Source organism: Lepidothrix coronata, unplaced genomic scaffold (assembly GCF_001604755.1).
Source record: "Lepidothrix coronata isolate B3197 unplaced genomic scaffold, Lepidothrix_coronata-1.0 Scaffold423, whole genome shotgun sequence".
In the NCBI taxonomy this organism is placed as follows: Eukaryota; Metazoa; Chordata; class Aves; order Passeriformes; family Pipridae; genus Lepidothrix; species Lepidothrix coronata.
Window position 1 is genome coordinate 54,125 of NW_016690603.1, and position 20,430 is coordinate 74,554.

Below are 20,430 nucleotides of genomic sequence, written 5' to 3' on the forward strand. Positions count from 1 at the left end.
AGAAATTCTGTATTCAGAGAGGAGGAAAAAAGTCCCTTTATTTTGGCTCAGGGGGACATCTGGCAACGCTCTATAAATTTCCAAGTGCAAGCTCAGCATTGCTGATTAAAACTAATATCCCATGAAGAAGCGCAAACAGCAAACGATGGATAACAACCACAATTTAAAGGAATAATTTAAAATAAACAGCAGGAAAAGTTAGGGAAATTTGAAGTGCCATTGAATGGACTGCACAGAGATTTGGATTTCTTATGCAACACCCTCATGTGTTAGGAAACCTGTGTGTGCAGCACCCATTTGGTCAGCACTCAGGCTGCTGGGAGTGCACGCCTCAGGTATAAAACCTGGTGGGAAATAGCACCAGAGTGGGACATCTGTCAAGAAAACTTTGCACAGCAATGGATGGCAAAGCTGTTGCTGTCGCTTTGGTTCTCTATCTGGTCTCAATGGCAGGGTCAGAAGGTAAGAAAATTATTTCTTAAAACTCAGGTAACTAATTAATAAACATACATATGCAAATGCAAGAGGGCTTAGATATGTCCATGATGGCTTTCTGCATCTTCAATAAACCGTCATTCAGTAGTCACAGGAATCATTTGTACCTGTTAGGATGCTTTCTGTCAGGAAATGAGTTTATTCCTATGCCATAATATATGCTTTTCTCCACATTTTAAGAAGTGTTTGATTTAAGTCAGGGCCTTTTTTCCTATATATGTCCATATATCTCTTCTTTTCCAAGTAACAATTTTCTCCTATTTGTGATTTTATTTTTGGTAGGCAGGTTGTTGATAGTGCTTCCTCAGAGCAAGAACTGTCCCATTTGCAGGAAAGAATAAAGAACATGAGCAGATGATCATGGTAGAAACTAATAAACAGTATGTGTACACAGTTAATGATGTTAACCCACTTTGTTCAAGTGATGCAATTTAGGTAGAACCTGGCCAGGCACAAAGGCACTGTGAAAACACCTAAGTATTTTCACTTAGAGATCCAGCTTTAAATTCAAAGACACCTGTACATCAACAGCTCTAAAAATGTGCCTGCTGATTTTGTGCAGATGCAGTTAATTTTATCCAAGTATCCAGCAAATCAGAGTGCCGAGGAACAAGAGTAAATCTGGCAGAAGGGAATACACATTGCTTCATAGCAGCAAATAAAGAGACTGTTCATGTACTTAGACATAAGTGAGTTTTGTTCCACAGGTAAGGCCCTGGAGAAGACCAACGAAAAAGGCTCCCAATGCCAGTGCCTAAGCACTCATTCCACGTTCATCCCTCCCAAGACGGTTCAGGATGTGAGACTGAGCCAAAGAGGACCTCACTGCAAAAATGTGGAAATCATGTGAGCACTTTTGCTAAACAGTATCTTGCTTCCAACAGGAGGAACTGAATCTGCATTTCTCACTCCAGTTCCGTACTTTAGGTGGAATATTTCCCTTCTGAAGCCTCAGAGAAACCAAGTGTCAGGAATTAGGGCCTCCATCCAAAGGAACAAGCTAATTCCCTGCCAATGTTACAGTCAGCTTCCAGACAGCTTTTTAAAACTCTCTCTGCTCATATCTTAATTATCACCAACATCAGAGGAGAGAATTAGATCCCCACAGCACATCTAGTGCTGTATCACCCAATTAGTAACTTAGACAACGAAGAATCAATCAAAGATACAATCTTGATGCTCTTGAGATGAATTCAAAGGAATTCCACTGACTTGGTCTGCATGAGGCAAAGTTTGAAAGGCCGTGAGTTATTCCCTGTGTCAGAACTGCACACAGAGTGCACACTCCCTGCGTGAGGAGTGCGGAATTTGGATGACATTCCATGTGGGTACAAAGTAAAAGATACAGTGAGCTTCATTTAAAACCACACCAGGAACTGGTCACACGAACTGGACCAATGCATTCAGTAAATAGAAAGGCTCTTTCACTGTGGTTTCTTAAGCAAATACAATCATACCCTCTCTGCAGTACAGTGTGGCATCCAGCTCCACCTCACTAGGAATTCAGCCAGGTTTGGTCAAAAAATTAAGTTCCTGAAAGGTCTGCTAAACTATGACCCCAGAGAGAACTGAAATCAAATAGAGAATTCATTTGGCTCATTATAAGATTACACCATAAACACCTATCTTGACATCAAACCCCCAAACAAATAAGACAAAACCAAACAAGTCCTTCAGTAACTAAATGGACAAACGGCTAAGAGACATTTCCAACCACTAGGAGGGTGGGAGGACCCCCCTGGCCCTAACTTCCCTGTTTCTCTCCGGGCAGAGCTACACTGAAGGACAGCAGGGAAGTGTGTTTGGAACCCACTGCACCCTGGGTCCGGCTCACTGTAAAGGCTCTGCTGGCCAGGTAAGCTGCTACCTTTACCAGAACACCTTCAGTGAAGAGCTAGTTTTAGAAGGCACATTTAATTTCTTGGCATGCAAATGTTCACCCTCTTCAGGCATTAGTAATTCTTTCCCACAGTTCTCTCTAAATCAATACTTCTACATGCCTGAGGAGTAAAATATTGTCCTAGCTTTGACATCTTTCTGTTGTATTAAGCCACCCAAAAGGCCACAGTTGTGATGCCCCTAAACCTCTGCTGAGAGACAGCACACTTGGGGTGTGTTTGACACTTCAAACTCTGAAAGACTCCCTTCCTCTTTCTGGGTATAATTCAGACATGCAGCTGGCATTTCCAAGAGCTTTCACTGCTGTAAACAGGCACAGTCAAATCCCTACTTTGCACAAAGGCACGTGCAAGTCCTTTCTGTTGGAGCAGTTCTCGGAGGAACACAGATTTTTCTTGACTTTGCACATATGTCAACTGGTTGATACAGTAAAAATAAGTCCTTAACAACTCATGAGCATTTATTGCTCTCCCTGTAGCTTGTATTAATAGTAATTGTTTCTTCAATAAATTTCTGAATTCACTTTATACTTCATCTAATTACAGGGCCAGGGACAATACTGAGCCACTGGTGAGAGAGAAGTCAAGGAAAAATACACCTTGGAGTTCTTCAAGGATATGAAATGAGAGGAAACGCTGATGAGAATGCCAAGGAACAGATCCCCACCTCTGCTACATTACTAGAGTTGATTATTTTTCTTTTCCTGAGATAGCTGCTAAATCTCCATATTTCCTTTGCTGTGTCTAGCTCTAAACTTCTGTCTGTGATGGATCAAGGATTCAAGCTTAATGAATGTGTTTTAGTGCTGTAAGGATGAGAATAAACAAGATTAAATTAGTTACCCTTAAATGGCCTTACTTAAAGCAGAAACAGAATTAGCAAACACATGGATAAACACATAATAAGGAAGTATCTGTGTAGCTTGGAAGGAAGTAATTTTTCATGCACTTGTTACAGTTGTTGACAACAAGCCTAGAGATGTGGCAGGCCCCACAGGCAGAGTCATATTGTCTTTCTGAAATCCTTTCACAGCCCTCACCAGACATTAGAAATAATGAGGCTAAGAAAGAGGTCTTGGAAACGGATACATAAGAGATGAACTGCAGAATGAAAAGATCAGCTTTTATCAATAAAAGAACATCACCCATGGATTCCTACGTCACTTCATGTGGGCTCCCATTTGGTTTGCCAGTTGCACAAGTTGTCTGGAAAGGTCACTTGCCATGAGTTGAAGTTCTCTGATGATGATGGAAAGACACGGCTCAACTATAAAGAACTGCAGAAAGACCTCAGGAGACTCACAGATTAGGCAACAAACTACCAGGTGAAATTCCCTGCAGGAAGCAGCCAAAGTGAATGACACAGGAAAAAATTACAAAGCTCCTATGAAACTAAGACATTCTAGGCTGGCCAGCAGCACACGGGAGAGAGATCTTGGGATGGTGCTAAGGGGTAAAGTAGGAATATGAGATCAGGGAATGAAGAGAGTTTCTAAGTGACTTTAGCTAAACAGTATTTGACTCGGTGTACCTGCAGCACAGGTGCAAGAAAGCACGGGCTGACACCTAAACTACCTCCTGCGAGGTGCTTCACTGTCTCATCAGCAGTTCCAAGTCACTGCCAGCCTCGGGGTAATGACTAGGAGTTCATGGCTTTCACAAGGAAGCTGCTAAAATTAGAGATACTACATCACCTGTGCTACTTCTATTTATTGTGCTGGAGTTTCCACTTAAAGACAGAAAGATGTAGGCAGAGAGACACGTATACACATATATAGCAAAAGAAGTTTAGAAATCATATTTCTGAAGAAAAGAACACATTATTTATTTTAATATAACAGGAAATATTTGGCCTTTTTTTTGTGTGTCTCATGTTAGCTCTACCTAACACTATAATAGACCATATTTTTTTGCTTTGCTAAAGGATTTTGCAGCTTTCATATTTATTTTATGTTACTGCTTAAGGGTCCAGGGGAACGCTTATATAACTAAACATTGGTTTCAGTGTCAATTCCCATTGATTCACTGCTAATTTCTTTCTGCAGTCAAAAGGGTGTTAGAAATGTTTTGTCTCAGTGATTTGCTACACACTGATGATGCCTGGCCATATAAATCTAATTTCTGAGACAGCAGGTTCTAGCAGCAGGCACCAGACCAGAGATACATGGTGAGAGCAATGGAGGACTCCAAAATACCATGAGTTCCCCGTGGAGCTCCATCTTCCGAGCCCCAGGGTGGGAGGTGGGGTTTGACCCCCACTGGCCTCTTGACCAAAGCGACTCTGGATTGAGATCTGAATCCATAAGTTGACTGAATACACCCTCTGTTCCTTCCTGCGGTTGCCCCTCAAGGTTTTGATGAACAGTAAGATTTGACCTGTCCAGCAGCTTGAGATGCAGTGGATCAGCATATTTACACATTACAGCTCTTCTGACAGTTCTCACTTACAAGAGTCAGACATGAACGTGTGACGTGTGTTATGGCCACTGACCGCTTCTAATTTAATCAAAAGTTCCCAGCACAAACTTCTTAAAACTCACCACACGTTTCCTCCTGCCACTGCCAGATCTTACTTGCACGGTCAGAAAATGCTTCTGGCCAAATTCATGAAAGGCAAATGCAATTAAGCAATAAATGCAGCCTTCCTCTGGCAAGTAAAGCCCAGTTGCTGGTGCCTAACAATTCCCTAGGTGGACTTAGCATCTTTTCTGTTAATACCAGCTAGATAAAATTTATTTTTAATACGAATTTGATATTTACTAATATTTTATGCTAATTCTACAATGAATACTAATGTATCATTTTCAATATTACTAGATGCCTCATATTAATATTTGCAATGACTTCTCATATTGAATTGCATCAAATGAAACATTTCATTTAATCCACAAAAAATTTTTAAGTGAAAGCTACAAGTCAGAACTGACTGTTTTCAAATAGAGATGAAATATATATAATAAGTATGCAATCATATGAATATATAATTATACACTGTATTTATAAAAACATAAATTAAAAGGCAATAAGTTGAAAAGCCTGACTAAGGCTACATAACCATCTATATTTAGACACGGAAGTTTGAAAAATCCCACAAGTTGACCTAAGCCTTTCTCCTTTCCTTGCTATCACTTCCTCCCGTAGCAAGTCAAAGCCCAGATGTCTAGCAGATATTTTGCTTTTTATATATCTTTCCCTAAGCTCTGCCTCACTGTAAATTTCCAGGAGTGTTTGCACAACATTGTGTCCAGCTTCTGAGCAGCAGAAGAGATTATTTCCTAGCTCCTGTATTTGTCCCCTCAGCTTTCTGCAGCTCAAGTGGAATGGCAGGCGAATACCAAGCCCTTTGCAGAGCAAAGGAGGTGGTTTCAGAAGATAGAGTGAGATTTTTAACTTGGGGAACAAGAGTAGCTGGTAGAGAGGACACATAGGAGACAGGAGTTGACACTCACCTTGCACAAGCTCAGCTTGCACAGGCTGAACCCTCATTCCAGCAAAAACTTTGCCTCCTGGGCCTTTGGGTCTTGTGCGCACAACTTCTCAAGTGAGAGGTTGGAATTTGTCTAAAACAAGATAGATTCTTAATTTTCTTACAGTAACTTTACCAGCCCAGGAACTGGAGTATTCCTCTGGAACTGCAGCTACTCAAACCAATAAGAGACTGAGGCTCAGCTTTACCGCATCCCTAGTGATGGTCTTGGTCACTGTAAAAGACCTGAATCCCCTTGTGTGGGGTGTGCTTTGCTACATACAAAGATCCCAATCAAGATCCTAAAATACAGCCTTTTGACTTTTGTGCTCAGTAGACAAGGTGATGAGTCATGAAAAACCACTAGTTTCCATCCTGCAACATAGAGAACTCATCCTATATCCTGCCTTAGAACACAGGCAAGGGAGGTACTTATTTCCTTTTCAGCAAGTTTCAGCAATCAGACTATTGCATAAGTGTTGTTTTGTTCACTGCCAGTGTGGTTTTAACAGGGTTTAGCATGGAAGGTCTCTGCTCGCAGCAGTATCAGCTCACTCGGTGACGTGATCCTTCAAAGGGAGCACCAATTCCATTTGCATCAGTCATCTCTGATGGCTGGCAGGAAAACACACGCTGCCAAAATCCAACACTGGATTTGCAGTTCCCATGGCAGAAGCCTGGATAAGATCCTGGGCAAAGTGTTGCAGGGATGTAGGGAGAACTTGGGTGAAACATGGCACTCCCAGGAATGCAGATCAGACGTGACTGGCCTTCAGGCTTGATCCCAAGCCTCAACCTTTTCATCCCACTATTGTCTCTTACACCCCTTCACATAATCCCAATGAAACCGCAACATCAGCAAAAAAGTGGAGGGAGAGGAGATGCTTCAGCTCTCAGAAAACATAGTGGATGTACATTTCATTACAAACATCCTGCTATTTTAGATAGATACTCTTGGTTTGGGGGCAGGGCTAAGCACAGGTGGAGCAGGCTCTTGGCTTCACTTCTGACCTGGGGATTTCTGCAGATCCATTACTGCCACACGCAGGAAATAGCTGAGTGTGGTGGTAAGGAGAACAAGCAGTCACTGAGTTCCCTTGGGGATTTGAAGGGGAATTCTCCTTTTTTTCCCCCAAGTATTGATAACATTTGAGTGTGCACCAAAATTAGACAATAAGGCTGCAAATAATAGAAAAGTGGGACCCCTAATCGAATGTTAATTAACCTCTGTGTGTGTGAGACACAGAGATAAGAAGCCAAAAGAAAAAAAATCAGCAAAGCCTTGTTTCAAGTAAACTGGTTAAAACTCCAACATCTACAATCTGATGCTAGTGAAACCACACATTAATATAACATAAACATCATAATACAATATAAGCAGTAAAACATAAACCTCAGTTCCTGGCAAAACCCTCTTCTGTGTCACACTTTCAGAGAACTAAATGTATTTTTCAGTGAAGATCTCTAAGAGACACAGCTAAGGAAGAGCACCCTCAGGGGTCAGAATCAGAATCTTTGGTCAATGCAATATTCAGTAAGAGGTACAAGAGACAAAGCTGCTGGATCTTTTCCTGGGATGGCTGACATAGTAATGGGAAACAAATGAATTTTCATTGCAGAGTTCCTTTTATCGAGTTAATGACAAGTGTATCACAATAAACCATAAGAAATCTTTCAGTTCTCACTAGAAATAAATTATAATGCTTTACCTACTAAAGATGATTGAGTTTTTATGAACTTCTCAGAGTTGGAGAGAAGTGCCTCTATCAATCCACAGATCCCAAACCCACAAAGCTGTGAGGGTGGAGATGAGAAGCAGCAGAAGTCACCATTACAGAAGGACAATGTTTTTACAGCACCAAAACAGAACAGCTTCTTGCAATCACACACACTCCAGCTGGGTTAAAAAACCCAAATCTTAATTTAAGCAATGGATCAGCGTTTGAGCCCATCTTCCCTTGGAATTGTCTCCCTCAAGAGGCAATGTCTCTACCTGCCACAGCAAACAAAGACTCAGCATTCGCACAACAATGTTCCCTAACAGAAATGTCTAACAGTGCCATAATACTTACTGTTATCTCCCTTTGCTAAGAACCAAGGTTACTGTCACTGCAAAAACACTTCAGAAAGGAGTTATAAAAATTATCTGGACTTACAGAGGAAACAAAAGCAGTTGTGTTGACCAGGTCATGCTGTTATTTTGCCTATAAAGCTTCCTCTGTTTATCATTCATTAACATGCGTGACATGAAAAGTACAGGAATGATTTTCAAATCCATTCAGAATTCAATATCTGCTTCCCACAGGCAGCTTTGAATACTGAGCCCTCAGTTCCTCACTGAACAGAGTATCAGTGATGAATTTACTTTGTAAGATGCCACTCGAACAGGAAAAAAAAGAACAAAAATGAAACTAGTTTACATCAAAAGAGTGTTGAGGTAAAATGCTGACCCCAGTGAAAAAAAACTTTATAGTGATTTCAGCACTGCACAGTTTCCACTCCAATGGCTTAAATCAGGGGAGCAGAAGCTGTCATCGTAGATGGGGATAAGAAATTCAGTATCAAGTATAGATCTGGCATCCCTACAAAGAATAGTTTAAGGAACTGAAGAAAATAATTCAAAGTGGTAGCATAAATGTAACTAAAACCATCCTAAAGTTATCTTACTAAACAAGGGTATACATTAGAAAATGCACAAAATTCTCAAAAGTCTACCAAAAAAATTGGAATGTGTGGCTACTATATACATATTTTAATAAATTAATATATCATTCTTAGCAGAATAATTCCTCGTCATCTAGGAAGGAGTTTCACAACAGTCATGTGACTCATTTTTACTGCATCTGGGAAATTCCTGTAACGCAATCTCCATGCCAGCAGAGCACACAGGCTGGGCACAAAACTGTATATAAGCGTGATGGATCTCCCAGAGCCAGCATCAACAATCCTCCGGGACACGAGCTCACTGCTCCACAGAACCAGAGCTGAACAACCCACAGAAAAACTCCTGTCCAACCATGAACGGCAAACTTGTGGCTGTCCTGGCTCTTTTCCTGCTTTCAGCAGCTGTGTCTCAAGGTAAGTAAAGCCACCCAAGGACCCCATGGCTGTAGCATTGTCCAGGCATCTACTGAGAAGCTTCTCCTTGCAGAGTAACTTTCTATTTGTCTCAGTAAATTAGTTTGGGAGCTTTTCAGCACCTCTCTTCAGTCAGAAAGAGAGCCTTTGGACTGAAAAGTTACTGACACCTCGTGGGAAAAATTTTAAGGATGCAACTTGCATTTGCTTTGTTTCTATGTTTCATTTGAAGTGCATGCAGCTAGAGACAGGATCTTCCGAAGTGTTCCAATATTTCTCTGCTTTCCCACACAGAGAACAGTTATCTCATATTAGTTGCTTGGTGACCATCCTGCCTCAAGCAAGTAATATGCAGTTGGGAAAACAGAGAGCAAACAATATGAAGAGAAGCATGGGCAAGCCTCCAACCAAAGAACAAGTCTGAGGCTCTGTCTTCTGCAGAGTGGCCAAGTTTTTTGAACCAGATATTCAAATAATGCAATTAACTATACAGTGTAGTCAAGTACAAGGAACCATAAAATATGTGGGTTCATTTTTAAAAAATGTTTTAATTTAGTTTCCAATGTGCTTGGGCATCAGTTCCTCTGAAACAAATAAGCTACTGATACTCATGCCCTGAGGATTTAGGCAGCTTGGACAAATGCAATATTTTAATTGAGAACATTGTTAGACTAGAGCAGCCTTGCTTTATGTCTGATATAGTTATGATAAACCCCACCTGTTAAACCCCAATCTGCCCTTTCTGCTCACAGGTAGGAGCGTGGCAAGGATGGGAACCGAGCTCCGGTGCCAGTGCATAGCCACTCATTCCAGGTTCATCCCTCCGAAATCCATTCAGGATGTGAAGCTGACACAGAGCGGCCCCCACTGCCAGAACGTTGAAGTCATGTAAGTAGCTCTGCAAGAGGCTCCCTCCTCTTCATACACCCTGCTGCTGCCACTGCTGCAGGACTTTGGGGCTTCACAAGTATGACAGTGAGCAGGCTGACCTGATTTAGTCAGATTTGGTTATTATTTTGGGAGAGACAGCTTTAAGTGATACACCACATTTTTCACTGTCTCTATGAGCCTGTATTCCTGAACTGATCATTGCTCATCTGTCACGGGACATATTAAATATTTCTAGAGGTAGAATATAAATTGCAAGGACTTGTCAGTTCTTAATACACGAGGTAATGACATAGCTTGAATCCTGCATTTATTAGGCTCAATGAGAAAAATTAAGTTCCCAGACACAGATTCAGGGAAACAACGAACTTAACCTGGTCTGAATAGCCCAGGGGAGGGATTAAAATGTTGAAATCCTTATACTGCTGAACCACTTTTTCACCACTGGAGGTTTCAATTGTGTAAGAAACTTTTCTAATGTAAACAAATCCAAACCAAGCATCTATATATATTGATAGAGATTTTTGGGAATGTGCAACCGCCTTCAGAGCAGACACACAGGCTCACACAATTATGGAGGGTTCTAGTCTCTTCACTTGTGGAACATATAAAACAAAATGGTCAAATCTAAGCTACAGCGGCCGAGATGAATTTAAACTATCTGATGTAAAAATGCAAGAACACATTTTGCGAGTAAAACAATCCATGCAGCAGTTTCCTGACTCTTCTTTACCCCCTGTTTTGCAGAGCTACTCTGAAGGACGGCAGAGAAGTGTGCTTGGAGCCCAATGCTCCCTGGGTACAGCGGATCATACAGGCAATTTTGGCCAAGTAAGTCCCATTCCCTCTCAATTTGGGCAGTTGAGAGGTAAAACTCCCAAAAGAAAACCAATTTGTAGGATTTCTTAGCGATACTTTCTATTCCTTCTTAACCACATTTAAACAACAGGGAAATTTCCTGTTTAATTACAGAATTAGTCCTAGTTTTTCTGACCCTGCTGCAGGGTCCTTGCTCAAGCTGATACATCAGTACTAAACCTCTGAGTACCAGCAACTTCATCTGCAGGGACAGAAACACTGATGAGTTCAGCTCCCTTTGAAAATGAGGCTTTAGAAAAGTCATCTTCCCCTTACCAAATTCCTGTTTCTGAGTTCATGAGGTTCTTGCTGCAAGTCAATGCAGAAGCTCAGGCCGCAGAGGTTTCCCAGCTGGGCACCAGACGCACATGCTGGGATTTCAGGAATTGCTTTTGAAACATTTACTTTATTCTCGCTGTCCCACAAGATAGCACATGGAATTGGAAAGAGACCCCTCATCCCTAACTGTTTGTGCAATGCTAAGCAGTGATAACTGTCTTGAACACTCTCTTAAATAATCTTATTTCCTCACCTCTTAACAGGGCTCAGCAAAATTCTGACTCACCGCTCTAAGAAACACCAGGACAGAAAAAATCTGGGAACTGCTCCTGCTCCTCCAAGAGGAGCATCGTTCAGGCAGTGCACCATCTTCCACCTCCTGCATGCGTGTTGTAATGTTAATTATGGACGGTTCTATTTATTTAACTATTTATTTAACTGCATGTATTTAAGGAAGTCCTTCACAATGGTCAGTTGTCCGTGGGACACACACTGTCCCTTGACACTGCCGGAAAAGTGGTTTGCTGAGGGAGATTGAGAACCCCTGGCAGCCACTTCAGCCAAACACAACCGGTGAAGTGCAATGCACTTGCCGCACTGTTTATTTTTGCTATTGCACCAGCAAACTGATGAATCCTCCTGCTCCCCTGGAGTGCACTAGTATGTTGTGTCAACAACAGCCTCCTCAACCACAGTCAGCCTGTGGCCAGACTGTGAACTGTAATGTCGAACTTGAAAAAACTAACTACAGAACGTGTAACACTGTGTTTGGTATTTATGTATTGTGATTTCCATGGTATTTATAAACGTATTTATTGAGTAGTTTCTATGCAAGAACGAAAACTATTATAATTTATTTAACTTCTACTGAATTTTTCATTCCTACTATTAATTTCTGAAGAAATACAATCTCATTGTTCTGTAATTGATTGTATGTCTAATTAGCTACTCCATCAGCTAACGCAAAAAATTGCATCTTACATACATAGAAATTGATTGTGAATGTAATTACTCCTAACAATGTATTATTAAAAGTTTTATATGAGAAATCCATTTGTTATGTTTGATGTTTTAAATTTTCATTTGCTATATTTGGAAGCAGTCTGCTTTATCTTTGTCAGCTTGATTTCTGGAACTGAAATGAAACCTTTCAGTCCATGGTACCATAACTCCCCCTCTCATGGTAACCTGACATTCCCGAATACACTAACAAATCCTTAGGTAGGGTAAATGGCTCACTTTCCTCTTTTGGCTGTTCCCAATCCATGGGGAGGGGTGGGCTGCAGGCCAAGGCCCCTTCCTTAACTACCTTGCAGATAAGAGAATTTTACCCTCAGATACCTAAGCACTGCCAACGTACAGATTAGCCCCAGAGTTGTAAATCTTTACTACATCAAAAGGCCACCATTTAACTATCCAAATGGGAATTTGTGATCTTTACTTTGGGTGCCCAAATAGCAAGCCTTTGCCCTGGTGTAACAACTGCTTCTTATTCTGATCCCTGGAATGCAGAGTGCTGAGCACACGATGCCTGCCTCTTTTAAAGATTGTCAGAAAGGGAAACGGGAACAGGAGAGAAAGGGCACAGGTTTAAAGGCTGTTACTTTAAACTAGAGTATACCTGTTTATTTGAGGGATGCACACTTTTATTTCACTGTTACCTCTGATCTAGATAGTCTTACAATAGCAGAAGGATTTTTGCCAGGTAGCTTTGGGATAGTAAAATAAGAGAGAGCTGTTTCTGGCTTGCTTCTTCTTGAAGACCCTTCTCTGTAAGATAGATGCTGATCCTCTCCTTGGCCCATGTTGTGTCCCTGCATGATAATTTTATAACCCTGAATAAAAGCACTTCAAGGCCAGGAGAGCAAAGTAAGGTTAACACCACTTAGTCTGTCTTCTGAAGTGGGTATGTTCTCTTATTGAAAATGAGATAAAAGCTGAGTTTCCCTCTTTCTGTTACCATTCTTTGGCTTAATGTAATTTTTCTTCAGGTACCAGCAAAGTGAATAAAAAATATAACTCCTTAGGAAGCAAAATTAACTATATTTTTAAGTCAGCTGAAGTAAGAAACAACTGAAAAAAATCAGCTGCCTGTAGAGCTGGAAAAGCTTTCACAGAGTTAGCTTGTAATCTTAATGTGCAAAAAATTGCAGCATAAAACAATCCAGATAAAATCCAGAGCACAGTCATCAGCACTGAAATCACCAGTCCTCACTTACTGGGAAATACTCTAGGTAACCTGCTGCTGTTAGAGGGAGGACTCGGCTATTGCAAGAAAATAGTAAAAATAAAGTTCTCTGATAATTCGAAGAAATCTCTTCTTGTAATGTGGATCAGGATTTACTAAATGGGAAAGGTAGTACAGATAGAGAAGAAAGATTAGAGGACAAGTAGAGCACTAGAAGATGACCTGTGCTGCCAGCAAGAACACAATTAGGAAAGCTGTGTTCAGACATGGTAAAACAGGTGTGGATATTGACTCAGTAATTGCTGGAGGGTTTGTTCTCCTTTTTGGGGACTGAAAGTAAGAGGAAATTCCATCATCCAAATTGCTTTTTGTCTTCATGGTCTATCTTACGTGATCTGAATGGAAAGTAGCAAAGTACCTGTTTTCTGATCCAACTGACTATAAGAAAGCTAAACCACTAAGGTTCTTTACATAAACTTGTTCCCTTCTGCTCACCCCTTAGGAGTTTTCAATACAGCAAACCAGGATGAAGGCTCTCGTTAGGAACTGCATGACTCCTCTAGATACACCGTGTTCTATAATCCCACCTACCTGGTCAGACTAGGGGGAAAGCTCAAGAAAAGGAGGGTGTAGCACTGGTTACTTCAGCGATTAGGCCACCGCAGAGTTCAGCCACTCCAGCTCTAAACAATGTGCCCTGTGGCCCTTCAGTTGTCAGACCATGCAGAAGCCCCAGGGGAAAACGGCACCCTTTGGAACCATGCAGACTATGCAGCGTCTCTGTGTGTGTGTACATCTGCACGTCTGTGTAACATACCAAGGAGCTGAGCAGGCAATGATTGAGCCAGAACACTTGCAACACAATGGAAAGGCAGACCCTGGGATTTCACTGCAGTTAACTAAATGTCCTTGTTCATCTCCTCCTTTTCCCAAGCTCATGAAAGCTTCTGCTCCCCTTGGTCACTTCCTTTAGCATCTAAGTTGTATTTCTGCAAGACTCTCAGAAGGCCATTCCACTTTACAGCTGCCATGAGCATTCATCCCCTTCCTTTCATCTCACTACCCTCCTCACGATGAAAAGTAGCAGAGGTGTTTACATGTCCCTTCTGTCCTCAGCTATTCTCTTGGTCCCTTATTTAACCTTCCTTCCAAACCACTTTTATTTCCTTCTTTCACCAAAAAGTTTGACTGGGGGGCAAGAGGAGAGTGGCAACTACCAAACAACCAAGCAATGTCCTTTCCTTATCCTCAAACTCCCCCTCCCATGCTTGGTTGCTGGAGTTCTGCTCTTGTATCGGAAGCATTTTCAATCACAAATTGTAATTTGTTCCCTTGAACTTCAGTGTTACTGTTCTTGTAATACTGAAAGTATATTTCTCTCAAATGTATAAATGCTGCAAACTATAGATGAAGTCATTGGAAGAAATACTGGAAAGTCCCTGAAAAAATACTTGTAACTCTTAGAAGAACAGAGAATGCAAACTTTAGTTTGTTGGCCTCAACCTCTCTGTTGGTGCCGAATATTGACTAATATAAACATCCTGCTCGTGTATAAGGTGACAGATGCATGACCCATGCTGTATTTGCTTTTGATTATTGATTGCTTCCCATTCTAAAATGATTGCATTTCTTTTGTTCTTATCACATAATAATGTTCCCGGGAAAATCCCGGGAAAGTTACACATAACAGTGTCTTGATATTGCAGACTTGCTCCAAGCGTCGCATTTATTCCTGTTTATAACAGGATATTATGAGTGACTCCACAGGAAATTATACAAATATGCCATGGAAACTTTGGGGTCAGCAAATAGGCATTGTGTTTCTGTGTGCCAAAGTGAAACAAGAGTTTTGCCACCTGTAGAAATAAGCCTGAGATCACTGTTGTTGCAAACCATAATTAAAATTGATTTTTAATATTACCTGCAGTTAAATTATTTTTAATAATAACCATTGGTGCCAGTCAGTGCACAGATGACTTCAAAATCCCTGTGGATTTCTAGGGAAGGAGATTCTCAGTGTGGAAGAATCTGGAAGATTACAGGTATAACTAAGCTTAGTGATACTGTTTTCTCTGCCCTTTCACGAAACAGGCAGCAGTGTGACATCTCTCTATAACCTTCTGCAGGCAGATTTCAGCACAGCTATGCTGAATAACTTAGCACCATTAAACAAATACCATTTATTTTAGCAAGTACCAACCTTTGATAGGTCCAGCTATCTTATTCTATCAAAGCTCAAATTCATGAGGAACATGATCAATTTTGTTTTGAAAAAAAGATTTGTATTCAGTTTGCCAGATCCCACCAGTGTGTATCTCCATGGACTCAGCCAAGGACTCTAGCAGAAGGATAAAGTTCATGTTGGCAACTCCAGTACTAGTGTGTTGATTTCTCCTACTCCTTACTGGAAGACAGGTGAACTGGGGAAAATCTAATCTTTTTATCTTTTACAGAAAACTTTTTCATACCTAGACATCTTATAAAAATCTGTGGAAGTAAAAGGTCATTAGGCAAGCAGCTTCTTTTGAGGGCATATTTGGACCCAGTTAATCGACTTACCTCTGGATGAGCCTTCAGTTTTTGAGAAGGAGAGTTAAGCAGCTTTTCTGACCCAGCTAACACAAAATGCCAGAATTCCAAAACCAATTTTTAAGCACTGAACTAACATTCACATTGAACTCCTGAGAGCTTCTACTTTTTCCTTGAAACTATTTTCCAGAATGATGAAAGCTGTATAGCTCATTAGAGGAGCAAATGAATAAGTCCACCCCCTTAGCCCAGCTCTTTTATTAAAGATATATATTGTATACTTGCACAGAAATAAGGAGTCTTCAAAAATACTGACGATTGTTCTTCTCCTCTTCTGTTTTCGAGACCACACTTTTTTCAAGTTTGCAAGCAGACACGAGAATCAGAATTGAACCCAAAACGTCAATAAAATGTCAGAAGCTTGAAACATTAATCACTTCTATGTGAAGTGTGTACTAAAGCATTTAGTGGAAGGTTTCATGAACAGTGAGACTGGCTGTGATAGTGAGAGCCTGGATTACATGTGTTTCTTTTTACTTGAAGCAGAACTTCTTGAAGGAATAAGAATGTATGAGAATGACCCACTGTGTGTGGGCAAAACACAAGCACAGACAAAACAATTACACTGCAGTTAAAAGGGAAGGTTTTCTAACTGAAAGTCAGTAACTAATTAAGAGTTTGTCCATGCAGGTGTCAAATCTTTGTGTGAGAGGGGCTTTGTCACCCAGTACAAATAGTGAAGAGCAAGTGACTTGTCAAAAGATCTGATGCTCTGAAAGCTTTTTGTTTGACCTGTCAATAACCAATAAAAGAATGCAGAGCCACCTGGCTGGTACATGGTTGAGCCAGATAGCACCACCAGCAGACCAGTCATCAAGCCAGTAAAAATGTGTTTGCTGACTTACTGAATTCCCGCTGTCAAAATTCTATCAGCTCCTCATTTTCTGCTTTCTTCTGTTTGGAACTTCATCTCTGACAGCAATGACCGTCATACTGCAAAAGAGAAGCGATTTACGTAGGCATTGCTTACCTTGAACACAAGTTTAATAAAAAGAGCCAAAGAAAACAGGTTTTGTTGTAGCTGGTTCATACTGAACACTGCAGCTTCATCCACTCCTCTTAACACCAAAAACACCCCAAGTGGTTTTTGCATAGTCAAATCTTTCCCCAAAGTCAGCAGGAGACTCAACTGACTAAAGAACATGGGAAAGAGCTGTCAATCCATCTGCACGCATCTGACCTGTTGGTAGGTCAAATCCTACAGTCATTTCCCTGTTAAAAAATTCTCACAATATTACTCCTGCTTGGAGGAAAGGATGAAGGAGAGCATGTAATGTCTTCTGATATTAAAATGACTATTAAAAGAAAGAATAAGAAGAGAATGCATGAGAAGTACCCTGAAGAATTTGTTCCAAATGGTGTGTACCAGGAACACAAGCCAGGGCCACCCAGATGGAAAGTGTGCTTGATGGAACAGCACTCCCCTAAAAAATGAGGATTTGAACAAAACAAAAAACTTCATTAGAATACATATGATTTTGCAAATTCAAGTATGTATTCAGAAGCTAATGGCAAACTTTACCTAAATTAAACAACTCTTAGCTCACAGCAGAACAGTATGTGGAGAAAAGTGAAACACATTTTTCAGTCAATGTCCTGATCATATTCATTTTATGGGAATTTTCTAATGTTTAGCAGAAAACCAAAGGTAAAAATGCAGAATTAAAATGGAATCAAACGTTCCTCTTTTCAGGAGCTTATTTTCTAGAGAAAGCCTCTAGTATGTTTAGTCTCCTACCACCTCAATGTACTCCTGATGGGCATTCACTAGCAATTTTAGGAAAGAAAAAATGCTGTGCTCATGTTAGCTGCCATAACTTTTAAAACTATGTCTTGACATATTCCTGTACCTTGTGTGTTTTGAGGAAACCTGGAGTCCCACAAGCTGAAAATTAAAAAAGGAGGGAAACCAACAGAGAAACACAAGATAATGGGGGCCGTAACCATCCACTCTGTCCTCACTGGTGATCACATTCATCAAAAATGTTATCGATGGGTTTCCTCCAAATACCTCCTTCCCTAAACACATCCTGAAACAGGCTGAAAGGATATGTGGCCCTCTCGCTGTTCTGTGTGCTCACTGTGAATTCAGCAAACTTACCACTGTCATTTTGCCTTCCTTTCAACAAAGAGCAGGCATTTTTTGTTGCCAGGAACAATGGAGTTTATTTTAGCACAGACTCCAAAGATGCCCAAGGCTGACCCCGCACATGGCACTCAAAGAGCTGTAAGACACAATTCCCTGGGATGGCAGCTTTAGGGTGCAAGCCAAGTATGACTTCTTCGCTTTTCCTTCCTTGCAACACAAGCAATGAAAGTAACGGACAGGATTAAAGTGTGGCTGTCATGAGAGAAGGATGCAAAGATTTTGTGATGATTCCAACGAGTGTTCCCATTTTCTTGTGGTTCACCCATCTCATGTCACTGTTTTCTCAACTGATTTCAGCACTTTAACCAAAAGACCACAACTATCCAAAGCACACCCTCAAAAATTACTCAGCTCCACTGAATCTGAAAACTTAGTTGGATTTGAATTGTCTTAATCCAGGTTTAGGGGGATGTTGATTTGGGGGCTTGGATTGAGTTTTTTATTCCCCTTATAGCCAGGAAATACTACAAAACATAGGATTGGTAGAGGTTAAAAAGGTAACAAAATGATAAAACTAAGAGAGGGTAGCAGCAGGACACACCCCCTGACTGCAGACACTAGTAGGTAGCAGTGACATCACATTTTACAAATCACAACCTCATTCATTCCTAACCAAATCCCTGCAGGAAAAAGCCCTGCCCCTTCAGAGATTGCCCATGGTAAATGGTTCCCAGGCCAGGAAAAAGGTTCACCTCAGCCTCGTATCGGGGACACATCCTCCAAAGCCATTCTCGTGCAGTTAGGAGAAGCCCTCACTTGCTGAAAGGAGACAGCTCCTCTTTAATTGGCGTTTGGCTTCCCTGGGCCTGCTGCCAGGGAATGCACGCTCTGCTCCAGCTGCCAAGCCAAATAAATACCTGCTGTGGAAAGGCACACAGCCAAAGCCTGCAACAAAGCAGCCAAATCACTTCCTGCACCTATTGAATTAACATCTGGGTAAAGTCAAGGCAATTAAGCCATGGGGCAAATAATGCTCTGTAAGCACCTCCTCAGGGCCTGCCTGAGCTGGGACAGCCTCCCCTACTCCAGGAATCCCGAGACCCACTCGAAGGACACCGAGGGATCTCACACGATCACAGAACCGGGGAGGATCTTCACCAGCAGCTCCTGCTAAAGAACACAGGCAAGGGGGGTGACTTGAGCGGTAACTTCAGGGAGGCAGATACAAACACTGTGCTGAGTTCTGGCACAGCTCTACTGACACCACTGCTCACAAGAACTAAGTTCAACTTCACTCAGGATGATCCTCAAGGTCCCCTTCCAACCCACACCATCCTATGCTTCCATCTGTACAATGTGTGGCAAACTTATCTATAATGAGAGATGGCAGCAGGCAGGGGAGAATTCAGCTTTCTAAATTCTGTAGGACGTGATGCTCTCTGTTCCCTGTCTTTTCCTTCCTTGCTGAAGGAATTGAGCCAAAGGCAGTGGAGGGAGACACAGGAAAGGTAGAATCCAAGAGAGTTCCTCTGCAGCTCAGGACAATGGCCTTGCCTCTTGAAATAGTCCCNGAGGCCGGGCCTCTCTGGTCAAGTGTGGAGGGGTCTCCTGAATTGCTGTAAATCACAGGCCATGGTGTGTTGTAGGAGCTCCCCTCTGGAAGGTCAGAGTCATGTGCTGGGATTGCCAAAGCAGTTAAAATGGCTTATTAGTCCAGTGTGTTTCCTGAACCAAAACCATTCCCATGGCATAGAGGGGTTTTTTGGTGGGTTTTTTTCTCCCCTCTTTTCTGTAGGTGTAGCAGTTACAAACTGTGTACAGTTAAGGCATAAATGTTTTCTATGTGGGTCATATCAAGAAATATTCAAGTGGACTTTGAAGGTCAGTGAAACACTTTATACAAACCTGTTCTATAAATATATTGAAGTTCAGAGGATTCATTTGTGGTAGTTACTTGGAATAGGCAGTATCTCAAATGAGCCAACACCTGCAGGAATCTTTTATAATTTATTTTTTTAAATAAGAACACAAGCTGTCTGCTCTCAAGAAGTGTTATGTTATTTGAGAGAAGAAGTGTTACTTTTAATTACAGCAATCTTTAAGAGACACAGATGAGCTCTTCTGTCAGTGTGGTGCAGAAGCTGCTTCTCTCTCTGTTTCTTTAATCCTTTGTGCCTGTGAAGTGTTTCAAGAGTAGAATCAATTGAAACAATTGCTAAATAATAAATAATAACATACCACAGCTGCTCAAGCTTCCTCATGCTCTCCCTCTGTGCTTGTCTGTGCAAATGTTAACTTTGGCTTTGGAATTATCCTTTACACTAAGGTGTAATGTGGGTTCATCTTAAACTGCTGAACATCCTGGTCCAGGCAAGGGTAGCAGATAAAAATTGTTGTTCCATATTGATCTTTTTCATGCTTAATATGTTGAAAATTAAAGCTTACTGGCAGAGTTGAGTGTGGGAAGCTTAGGCAGCATTTACCCACATTATTAATGGTTCTCAACAGTTCCTTATTTTGATAAGTATGAAAATCACCCACCATAATTTTCAGTTATTAACATGTTGGCTGGCCTAATGTCTCAAAGCTTAATTATATTCAG

At 41.2% G+C, this 20,430-nt stretch overlaps 3 protein-coding genes across 4 annotated transcripts in view; 2 read left to right on the plus strand and 1 right to left on the minus strand.

The window, feature by feature from the left end:
• RASSF6 (Ras association domain family member 6) overlaps positions 1-19,375 on the minus strand; it is a 62,776-nt gene extending 43,401 nt beyond the window's left edge. The window contains exons 1-4 of one of the 2 annotated variants that reach the window (XM_017839474.1): positions 18,874-19,375; positions 17,590-18,773; positions 17,076-17,163; positions 16,583-16,672 (exon numbers count right to left, since the gene is read on the minus strand). The gene's annotated coding sequence lies outside the window, so the exon portion shown is untranslated. Of the gene's footprint in view, positions 1-16,582; positions 16,673-17,075; positions 18,774-18,873 lie in introns of both variants that reach the window. The other variant, XM_017839476.1, reaches the window with a different exon arrangement.
• LOC108509878 (interleukin-8-like) lies at positions 376-3,503 on the plus strand. Its single transcript, XM_017839478.1, has 4 exons — positions 376-462; positions 1,203-1,341; positions 2,267-2,350; positions 2,940-3,503. The coding sequence occupies exons 1-4, from the start codon at positions 399-401 to the stop codon at positions 3,013-3,015; spliced, it is 363 nt and encodes a 120-aa protein (XP_017694967.1). The 5' UTR covers positions 376-398; the 3' UTR covers positions 3,016-3,503.
• LOC108509879 (interleukin-8-like) lies at positions 8,815-11,971 on the plus strand. Its single transcript, XM_017839479.1, has 4 exons — positions 8,815-8,937; positions 9,690-9,825; positions 10,573-10,656; positions 11,226-11,971. Exons 1-4 carry the CDS (start codon positions 8,877-8,879, stop codon positions 11,254-11,256), a joined length of 312 nt encoding a protein of 103 aa, XP_017694968.1. The 5' UTR covers positions 8,815-8,876; the 3' UTR covers positions 11,257-11,971.
• Positions 19,376-20,430: the final 1,055 nt, after the last annotated feature.

Excerpts from the sequence above, each read along its gene's own strand:
- LOC108509879 (XM_017839479.1), top strand. The coding sequence starts at position 8,877 with ATGAACGGCAAACTTGTGGCTGTCCTGGCTCTTTTCCTGCTTTCAGCA. Across the intron at positions 9,826-10,572 it reads TGCCAGAACGTTGAAGTCAT|AGCTACTCTGAAGGACGGCA; the intron begins GTAAGTAGCTCT and ends CCTGTTTTGCAG. Across the intron at positions 10,657-11,225 it reads ATACAGGCAATTTTGGCCAA|GGCTCAGCAAAATTCTGACT; the intron begins GTAAGTCCCATT and ends ACCTCTTAACAG.
- LOC108509878 (XM_017839478.1), top strand. The coding sequence starts at position 399 with ATGGATGGCAAAGCTGTTGCTGTCGCTTTGGTTCTCTATCTGGTCTCA. Across the intron at positions 463-1,202 it reads CTCAATGGCAGGGTCAGAAG|GTAAGGCCCTGGAGAAGACC; the intron begins GTAAGAAAATTA and ends TTTGTTCCACAG. Across the intron at positions 1,342-2,266 it reads TGCAAAAATGTGGAAATCAT|AGCTACACTGAAGGACAGCA; the intron begins GTGAGCACTTTT and ends CTCTCCGGGCAG.